At 37.5% G+C, this 8,433-nt stretch overlaps 1 protein-coding gene across 1 annotated transcript; it reads left to right on the top strand.

Moving 5' to 3' along the window:
• The first annotated feature begins 1,077 nt into the window (after positions 1-1,077).
• On the top strand, positions 1,078-2,729 carry LOC116723894 (heat shock protein 30-like). The gene has a single exon (XM_032569107.1). The coding sequence runs from the start codon at positions 1,116-1,118 to the stop codon at positions 1,701-1,703; it is 588 nt and encodes a 195-aa protein (XP_032424998.1). The 5' UTR covers positions 1,078-1,115; the 3' UTR covers positions 1,704-2,729.
• Positions 2,730-8,433: the final 5,704 nt, after the last annotated feature.

Genomic DNA, 8,433 nt, shown 5'->3' with positions numbered 1-8,433 from the left:
GGCTGTCCCAGCTTTATATTCTAGCAGGAGGCGCTCCAGAGGCTTCAGGAAGTTTCTGGTTATTACTACAGACCTCCACTAGGAGGAGCTAATTCACAGTTTTTATCAGGTCACTCTTTTCTCAACCTCAGCATCACGTATAAACTTATTACTATTGGTGGCCCTTCTCTGTTTTTATAGGCTATCAGTGTACATATACATATTTTGCACGTTACATTTCTGACATGAGATGCATATAAGCTATTATGTGAGTATCATCCAAATTATTACTACTAGGAGGAGCTCTTCCACAGATTTTGTCAAGTCATCCGGTTATTTCCGTTTGCAGCAGCATGATTAAATTGCTTAAATAAACTCTGTGTCGATGCGAATAAACATCTGATAATCATGTGAAATCCATTTTTTTTGTCTTTATGTGTCAGAGTTGTGATCATCATTTTCTACATGAAACGAAATCATGTAAAGAAAAAGTTTAACCTGTCCTCAGTAAATGTTTTGTTTGAGCCACTCCAAATAAACTTTAATATTATTTTTACAATTTCAAACTTTTGCAGTAAGTTATAAAGGTGATTCCAACATGCAATGCTTCTTTTTTCTCCACAGCAAAACATTGAGTGATAATTAAAACATGTAAATAAATAGTAGTAAAAAATTACCTCATATTCTGCATTGTTTTATATGTCAGACTTAATTTGATTGTTAGTATTTCATGACTTATTTGTTAAAAAGACAAAATAACTGTAACTTAATGAATTTATTTAATAATTTGGATGATACTCACATAATAGCTCATATGCATCTCATGTCAGAAATGTAACGTGCAAAATATGTATATGTACACTGATAGCCTATAAAAACAGAGAAGGGCCACCAATAGTAATAAGTTTATACGTGATGCTGAGGTTGAGAAAAGAGTGACCTGATAAAAACTGTGAATTAGCTCCTCCTAGTGGAGGTCTGTAGTAATAACCAGAAACTTCCTGAAGCCTCTGGAGCGCCTCCTGCTAGAATATAAAGCTGGGACAGCCCCACTGACTGACAGAAACATACACTAGAAACACAGGAGAGAAGAGACGCCTGAATAACAAGAAGACTCAAGACTAAGCAGAAGAAAGATGCTGTGCTCTCATGGATTCCCATCTGCCCTCAGTCCATTCATGGACTTCTCCTGGCCTGTACGCAGTCTGTGGCCAGAGGTCAGACCTCTGTTCTACCAGCAGCATGTCATGCAGAGAGACCTACAGGAGCTGCGCAGCAGTCTGCAGCTGATGGACAAACTTCAACGCCAGATCCTGGAGGACACAGAGCCTTTCAGGAACAGCGTGGTTCTGCAGCCAGTCTCCTACCAGCTGGACAAAGAGGGAGAGCACTTTGGCCTAACCCTGGACACTCAGGGCTTTTCTCCAGAAGATCTGTCAGTCCGGCAGGTGGGCAGGAAGCTGAGAGTCAGCGGAAAGAAGGAGAGGAAACAAGAGGACGGGAAAGGCTCCTACTCTTACAGCCTGCAGGAGTTCAGACAGGAGTTTGATCTGCCTGAAGGGGTGAAACATGAAGACGTCAGCTGCCACCTTTCTCCAGATGGAAAACTCCACATCCAGGCAGCCAAAGTTCCTTGTATCGAGGGGACAGAGAGAGAGCTGACTATCAAGAGGAGCTCAGAGGAGGAACCACAGCAGAGAACAGAAGACAAAAAATTGTGGTGAACTCTGAGGACTAAATCGGATCAGGAATTATTCCAAAAGTTAATCTCCAGAATCAAGTAGAGAGGTTTCAAAGAAGCATGGTGAACCCTACACTGTAAAAAAAAAGAAAAGTGTCTCTAATTTATAGTAAAATGTGGGCACCTGTGGTTGCCAGAATTTCACCGCATTTATACGGTAAAACTAAAGGTTACAGTATTTTCACGGTAAAATACTGAGCAACCACTGATTTTTGTCCCTCCACAAGATGGCAGCAATAAACTGTCAGTGTTGGAGGTGATGGACCAGATCCATGTAAACCTCTGACCAAACAATTAAGCACCAAAAAGGAAATGTTTAATTTGGGCCTAAATGGTGAAATGTGATTAGGAGATCACATATCACCGAGTCAAGGTTTGCCAGAATCTCTGATTATCAATCTCTGATTGTCAAAATGGAAAGTGTTGGTAAGCAGCCACAAAATATAACTCTTACCACTACTTGATGTTTGTTTTCCATCAAACCTATTTGCAGTAAGTCTACACAACATTTTTTTCTTAATCCAATGATTGTATAATCTCCTTTAAAACATTTTGCTGGTTTTTGTTTATTTTTATTTTTCCCTCTATGTTTTTCCAGAAATGACAGACATATTCCTGCCAGAGGAGCACGGTTTCTCAAAAAACTGATTACACTTTGGATGTGAAAATGAGTCTTAATCTGAGATTTGTTGTTTTCTTCCACTGATGTGTGTGTGAGTGGTGAAAACAGTTGGTGACCGTTTTTAAAAACCAATGATGATTCCCTTGCACGTAAGAGGACTCAGCTTTTCTCTGTTTCCCTTTCTTTAAAGGTCATGAAACTGAAGACCAAAGCAGCTGCTGTCTTAGCAAATGATGAGGAAAGACAACAAGAAAGAAGAAGAAGAAGAAAAAAAAACATGACAGATACTTGTTGAAATTCTTTTTCTCATCTTATACTACTGACTCCAAAAACTTGAGTTCACTGCACTGAATCCAACTAGAACAAATAAAATCCGATTGAACTGTTTCTATTACCTTAATGTTTTATGTAAAGGACCAGAAGTAATATATTTAGTAAGTTTAATTATTCTGGGAAACAATATTTCACAGATTTTTCATTTCTTTTATGAATAAATGAATCTGTGAAGCACATACAACTGTACAGTTCTTACCCGTTTATGTTTCTTATTTTTTTTATATTACAACTACAAATGTCAATGCATTCTTTTCTTAAATGCATATCTTAACATATCTTAAGGAAAAAGGACATATAGCCTCCAAGATTTTTTACAAATAAATATCTGAATATCTTAGTGTGCATTTATGTACATTGACCCCTTTTACTCTGACACCCCTAACATTCACAGCAATCTGTTTGTAGGCAGATGTTTAGTTCAAGTAGTCTATCTGCTATCTGTGAATAACTTAGTCACGGCATAGATATAAATATATTAAAAAATATATAGTTTTAAAAAACTATGTATTCTCACAATCACAATACAAACAGAAGCAGGTTCATGAATGAGTTAGAGAAGAATTGTTTAGGTTTGTTTTGTTGGTAAAGATTTACCTTTTCCCTCTCAGTGAAAAGGGAAACAGAGTTGATGCACATAATTTGAATTTTTTGTCTGGAATCTAGTGGAAAGTGCGGAAGAATTCATGAGAGGATTCACAGCAGAAGAAGTCCTGGAGGTGCCAGTAAATAGCCTTAAGGAGAGAACAGAGAGATCTTCCAGGTGGGTCAGAAGCTGTTCGCTCTGGGAACCAAGTTAAGCTTTTGCTCAGAATGTTAGCTCAGTGAATGTTTGACTCTTCCCCTTTTAGGATGTAGGACCAAAGACAAGCAAGAAAATGTATCTTGCTGAAAGAATAAAGAATGTTCCAGTTGATAAAAACAACACACGGGTCTTAACCAAGTTGATTCAGACTTTGTTAGTTCATTTGAGCTTGATTCTCGTTCGGGGGCTCTGGCTCTTCACACCATATCTTTATCACTCGGTTGCACACTCTTGCACACCGACTCAGCTCTCAGAGGCACACACAAGAAAGTGTTTTGCCACGTTACATAGCCGTTAGGAAGAAAAGATTCTTCAAAAACCCGAGTTTACTGCGACTGTGTGTAGATTTTCTACAATTGGGCCAAGATTTAATCACGACCTGGTTGTTCTAACTAGGGCTACAGTTTGAAATGAAATCTTCACCGTTTGACTGAAACCCTGCAAGCAGAGCTTTTATTCCTGAAGCGTCATCACACCAGCGTCTTGAAGACGACCACAGTACATCACACGTTTTAATTTCCCTCCAGTTCACAAATATATTTGCTACTTTGTGTTGGTGCTTCATGTAAAATCCCAATAAAACAGATTGGAGTTTGTGGCTACAAAATAGCCAACTACTCTTGGCTATAGTAGTTTTGGGCACTGTAGGCACTGTGTATCAGTAGGAGATTTTCCCCTTCACTTCCACCACAACACAGAGCCAAATATTTGGATGCAGACAAATTAGAAAACTTGTCTTTATTATGCCTGGGAGAAAACTACTGAGCCTCTTGTGTTGTTTCCTTTGGGGCTGTGAGAAATGCTCAATAATGGCCGAGCTAGAATGTCAGTAAAAGCAGGCTGCAATTTAATAGGGATAAACTGTGCATGAAGCAGCTAATCTGCCCAACTGTTATCAAAGTAAACAAGAAAACCACAATGGCAAAGGCTGTTGAAATATCTGCTAAAAACAAACAAAAAAGAAATAAACTTTTATGGAAAACAACAAAAATAGATTTGAGGCATTTGTTTTTTATTTCTACACTGTTGAGTCTAAAGATTACATGAAAAAAATAATATATATATAAACTAGGATCCAAATGAAATTATTTTAGAAAGAAATCAAAGGGACACAGAAAACTGCAGGCAAAATGTCAAATGGCTACAATGCAAAATGACAATACTGATTACAGAAGGCTGGTTACTAAGCCAGCAATATATGGAGTTCAGGAAATAATGGTGAACATCTTCTTTTAGGTTGAAGAGAAAACAAAGGTTTATGGCAGAATCTTTTTGACAGAAGACTGCTCATCTAGCAGATTTGACAAGGTCCAGTTCCACCAGCCTGGCGCTGGGCATGCCGGGTCCCTGTCAGCCCATTCTGTGTGCCGAGGATTCCTCCCACACAGAAGGGATCCATTGTTAATGTTTTGTGCCACACCTGTGCTCCTCCTGTCGGGACAAATCATAGACCTTCCTATGAAAAAGGCCACTGAGAGACGATCTCAGTGGCTTGCAGACTCAAAAGAGATCTCACAGTTTCCTTCAAACCGCCACAATATGGCAATATACATTTACCATATTACCTTCAAAGGCAGTGTCTTCAAAGATGCCATACATTTCCCCCTTTGGGAGTACCAAACGTGTCATTAAAACGTCTAGTATGTTTTTTGTTCTTACAAAGGACAAACATGTGTTTGGACAGTCCTAATGGCTCCCACTATAACCAACATATTAATATACAATATTACATATGTTTCAGTGTGATTTGATATGAATTGGAAGTTCTTGAGATGACTTGTTGACATCAAAAGTCTCAAATAAAACAGTTATTTGAATCAAAACTCCCTGGCTTTTGGCAAAAATAGTATTTAATGTCTGCATTTGCATTACTTACAGTATAATGCATGCAATATTGTATAATGTGACTGTTTATTACACAACCTCCTGATAGTTGTCAGTTTTCTCTGGTAGCTGCAGAGTCAGTGACGTTTACTTTTATCACATGTGGCTTAGAAAAGAAAATTAGACTTCAAATAAGAGTCATTAAAGTAAAAGCTGTCTTATTTTGCAACTAACGGGGCATCAACACCTGTGAAATAAATGAGCTCACACTCCACAAAAACATGAAAGTGGACTGGAAATGTAACTAATGGGAAAGCAAAACTCTGGGGTTATTAAGTATGTTCCCGTTTCCCCAGCTGCGAGGTAATCTGACAAACTGGCCTCAGCTGTTGTGTCTTCTTCTCTGGGGGGAAATGTTAATTCTCCAAGCCTTCCTAGTCAAGATTCAGAGACTTTGCACGGCACAGATGTCTGTTGCCTTCAGCAAATCTAGCACAGATACTTCTAATTAGTTCATTAAATAGTATTTGCTTGTTTAGAAATAAAAAATGAAGCTACTAAAGCAGTTCCATTTTGCAGACCATGCTCAGGCATTTACTGTGTCCGCTCTGTCTTTTCAAACCTCCAGTCGGTTGTGGCAGAAGGACATTCTCATTAAGCCAGGTTCTGCTGTAGGTTTCCTTCTTTTAATGAGGAGCTTTGCTTTTCTCTTTTTTGCACAGAGTAAAGGATTGCTACACAGTTAGCAGCAATGCACAGCCAATGGTCTAATGTAGCTACATGCTTGGTGCAGAGAAGGGATTAACACAAAGTCAGTGGCAATGCAACCAGTAGGGTTCCCTTCTTCAGAAAACTTTCTAACAACTGGCAAAATAAACAGAGCTAGACTGTAGTGGTTTATATCAGAATGAATGTAATGGATTTTATATATGTATGTATTTCAAACTGTCCATTATTGCTCCACATAACCACTAAAACCCTGAAGTTGAATGATCAAAGTTTGTTATTTGCCAGTGAATCAAGATTAAAAACTGAAGCCTGACAAAACCTTAATAGTCGTAAAATTATACTTCTTTAATTTTGGCTTATAGCATTAGTAAGTATTAGTAAGACTAGCTGTTATTGCTGGGTCTTCCCAGTCTTTATTCACAGCGGAAAGATTTTGCTAGGTTTTTATCTATTACTTAAAGGTAAAAACATACCTGTAGGCAAACATTACCATTAAAGTAAAACAAAGTAAAACAAACACACATAGGAATGCATCATCTAACTTGATCTGGTGCCACGGAAGAAAAATAAAAGTTATCTAAGGGAAGTTCCTGTCTTGCATGCCTATCCATCCCTTCTTTGCATATTTATGATGAGAAGCACTAAGAGCTGCCCACACAGCTGCACCAACATCTGTGAAGCATATGCTGCTGCAGCCACTGCGCATGGGGAGACTCTCAGGCTGTCATATTGTATGAACAAAAGTGGAATTCCTTATTAATTATTTAGGGAGTTATTTGTGTAGAAGACGTAAGTAAAAATCTGCCCAACTTTAAAGAAGCAGAAGAGTTACTATAATATCTATAAAAAGAAAGCAGATTTTACATTTGAGAAAATGTAACCACAAACAATGGATTGTTTGTGGCAGACCACCTCAAAGTAGTGTATACTCTGAAGTGTAAAAAAAATGATAAATGGTTGTAATTTTTTTTTTCAAATAAACTTCTGAAATGTGTGAAAAATAGTCAGAAAGAAATAAAATCGCTCTTAGCAACACAGCATCAACATACAATCATCTTAAAGGATGCTTAGTAACAATATGCAACCAGAAGCAAATGTGCAAGAATGTTTTTTTTTTTCCTATTTTTCCTTATGAAAGTGGACAGAGACAGTGACAGTAACAGTGAAGTGAATGCTACCAGCGGTTGCCTGGGAAAATACAGAATGCCAGTGGTGCCAAACAGTTGTAGTCAATGTGTTGGTTGATGATAGTAGAACATGGCCTTGTTATATGTTTGTTCTTCAAAATTAAATACATAAATATCTCTCGCAACGCCCCATCTTATGAAGCAGGTGGGTGACTCACATAGCATTTGTTCTTTGACTTTATTGTTTGTTGTTGCATTAATTTGTCAACAAATCCAATATTTTTAGCCATGCAATTATATAGGGTTGATTACTCTTCAGCTGAAAATCGCTGTGACTTTGGGAATTGTGCAGTTTTTCAAAAAGGGGAAGAAATGGAACAAATCTTTAGAATTACCTATGTTCTCATGCATAAAGTCAAGATGTGTGCTGAAATAAAATACAACTGTATATTTAGAAGTTCTAAAATGTTTTACAAAGTAGCACTGGTACATTTCTTTAGCTAAAGTTAGATTCATTGATTGTCACAAGTATGTTTATATTGTCGCTGGTTAACATAATCCAAAAAATAATAATAATAATTTTTAAATGCTATGAAATATTAATTATTATTCTGTGTTCAGATTACATTTTTAGTCAAATAGCTTGTTTACTCAAAATGTACAGTTTAGGACTTGGGCTTTACTCGACATCTTGACTTTGAATTCAGTTTGGAGTTACATTGGTACATGACTTGAGACTGTAATAAAAATATTTAAGATTTAGTTGTGACTTTTCTACCAGCTTTATAAATCTAGACGCAGAATTTCTCACAATGTATCTTTGCAAAATACCTCCACCTCAAAATGCCCCTACTTAAATACTTTCAAGTTTCTGTGTGATATTGCAAAGTTGAGGAAGCATTTGGAGCATATGAATATTAACTTTTGTTGACTGAAGAGGCATAGCTCCCTTTTACGATATAATGTTTGTTGTTTTTTTAAATTTTATATCCGTAAGCAAAACAGGAAAGTGAAGGGAGATGAGCACAGGATAAAGCAGACCTTCCAGCATTGAGAGGATTGGGTACTGAGTGGAAAAAAATACATTAGGCTAATGGATAATGTCAATGGACTGGTTGTCAGCCCCCACAGTCTCCAAACTCCATCTCCAACCTCTGCACACTAATACGCCTACCTTCCAAGGCAAGCCGGACAATCGCTAACCTTCCTTTGAGAATACACTATATGAGATGCTTTTATGGGCGCCACTTTGAAGAGTATCTTCTCCTGATCT

Source organism: Xiphophorus hellerii, chromosome 8 (assembly GCF_003331165.1).
Source record: "Xiphophorus hellerii strain 12219 chromosome 8, Xiphophorus_hellerii-4.1, whole genome shotgun sequence".
NCBI lineage: Eukaryota > Metazoa > Chordata > Actinopteri > Cyprinodontiformes > Poeciliidae > Xiphophorus > Xiphophorus hellerii.
Note: the sequence above shows the minus strand (reverse complement) of the source record. Positions and strands in the feature narration are given on the sequence as shown.

Excerpts from the sequence above, each read along its gene's own strand:
- LOC116723894 (XM_032569107.1), top strand. The coding sequence starts at position 1,116 with ATGCTGTGCTCTCATGGATTCCCATCTGCCCTCAGTCCATTCATGGAC.